Source organism: Alligator sinensis, unplaced genomic scaffold (assembly GCF_000455745.1).
Source record: "Alligator sinensis unplaced genomic scaffold, ASM45574v1 scaffold745_1, whole genome shotgun sequence".
Classification (NCBI taxonomy): Eukaryota; Metazoa; Chordata; order Crocodylia; family Alligatoridae; genus Alligator; species Alligator sinensis.
In genome coordinates, this window is record NW_005842119.1 from 1,863,556 (window position 1) to 1,865,358 (window position 1,803).

A 1,803-nucleotide genomic window follows, 5' to 3' on the forward strand; every position below is an offset into this window, starting at 1 on the left:
AGAAAAGACTGTAGCTTTTTCCAGTGGGAAAATGAAAAGGTAAGAATAGACTGCTTAAGGCTGCGGTGAACATTATTTTATCTCTTGGATGTATATTTGGATATATATTTGAACTGAAGATTTCTGATCTGGCAAGCAGGGTGGTGATTACTGGCTCCAGCAGAAGCTGTCTTTGCTGCAAGGACACCAAAATAATGTTGTGCTGTAACCTGAATGGACACAACAAAAAGAAGGTCCGTGCTCCAAAGAACTTTTACTCCATGTTTAAGACAGGACATGACAGATGGGTACAAGCATTTAGGAGAGAAAAGAAACGAAGTGATATTATTGGTCATCTTGACGGTCAGTGATTTCAGAACCTCAGCCTCCTTCCTCCCCTCATTTGCTCTCTTTGCTCAGACAGTTGTGACCCAGTCTTAACTCAAGATCTGTATGTGCTTGTGGAAATGTCAAGAAGAACTTGCTACCCTTTCCTAATGCTGAGAGCTTTGTTTGGGAAGGGCAGGAAATACACCAAATAAATAGATGTGTCTTCTCTTTCACATGTCAATATGCTCTGCCTTTTACTGATACAGAATGATTTGGGAATTTAATTTTTTTTCCAAGTCTTTCACTGCTAAGTTACAGTTCAAGCCCAGCTGGTAGGTAGTGATAGGAAAGCTGTGTGGTGATAGGAACTGCTGGGAGGAAACTGAGAAGAAAGCTGTGCGGTGACTGGTCTCTGGTTTATATGGACTGGGGTGATGCTTCTAGTGAGACATGCCTGAAGGAGTTGCATCTGCATCACAAACCCTATTGCAAGTTCATTGTGCTACTGAACGTCAGTGCCTGCCTTTAGGGTTTTTTCCAGTGGAGTCATTCTCTGGCTTCTTTGTAGATGCCTTGTTCTTACATTTACAAGACTTAACGTTTTTGTTTTTGGGGGTTTTTTGGGGGGGGGGATAAAATGAAGACTTAAAACACTTGGGGAGGGACTTTGACCTTCACAACAGCTGAAGGCATTGAAGCCAATAGCAAATTTCCTGTTGTTTTCAGTGTTGTAGGATCAGGCTGTAACTTTTTAGCCTGATGATCCTATTTTGGCTATGGAAATTCTTTGACGGTGAGCACACCCTTCTCTCACACCATTGGAAAAGAGCATTGTTGTTTGTTTCCCCTTCCTGGCTCTATTCACTGTTGAAGAATTAAAAGATAGGTATTTATCCTTCTGCACTGTTTTTAAATTCTTTCAAATACTTTCCTCTGGAGTAGGCTGGATGCCACTGTGATCTCCCCAGAGAATATGGGATTTCTGGATGATGGGGTGTTTTTATGCCAGGAGTATTCCATGAGGTTGTTTCAGAAAGTCATGATGATTTTGAAGTAAAACCATTTTGTGTGTAATGAGTGGAAAACTACCATATTTACTTGAATCCGAGAGGCGTTCTTGCCCCGATCTGTATAGGGGGAAAAGCCCCTCGTATTAGATTTACCTACAAAGTGCGGGGGGTAGGGGCAGGCAGCTCTGACTTTGGACCTGGGCCTAGGTTGGGGCAGAGTCAGACTCACAGCAGCCTTTTCCCCTCCCCTCCATTTGCCCTCTGTAGTTTCTGCCCCCGCCCCTTCCCTCCCCCCTTACTGTCAGGTGCAGCTCAGCTCCAGCTCAGGCTGGACTCCATACTGCTCAGTCTGGACAGTCAGCAGTGCTGTCGCTGCTGCATGGCCCAGCAAGGGCAGAACTTTCATATGTTGTGCTGTGGGAGGGAACAGAGCCCAGGCAGTATCCGACAATATGGGAGGTAGAGGTGGGAAATGAAGACTCGG

General features: G+C 44.7%; 1 protein-coding gene across 3 annotated transcripts in view; it reads left to right on the forward strand.

The window, feature by feature from the left end:
• ZCCHC4 (zinc finger CCHC-type containing 4) overlaps window positions 1-1,803 on the forward strand; it is an 18,879-nt gene continuing 17,076 nt past the window's right edge. For 2 of the 3 annotated variants that reach the window (XM_025205585.1, XM_025205583.1), the window contains exons 1-2: window positions 1-39; window positions 140-342. Coding sequence is in view for 2 of the 3 variants with exons in the window: in XM_025205583.1 (XP_025061368.1) it covers window positions 214-342 (129 nt within the window). In the remaining variant the exon portion in view is untranslated. The remainder of the gene's footprint in view (window positions 40-139; window positions 343-1,803) is intronic. The other variant, XM_025205584.1, reaches the window with a different exon arrangement.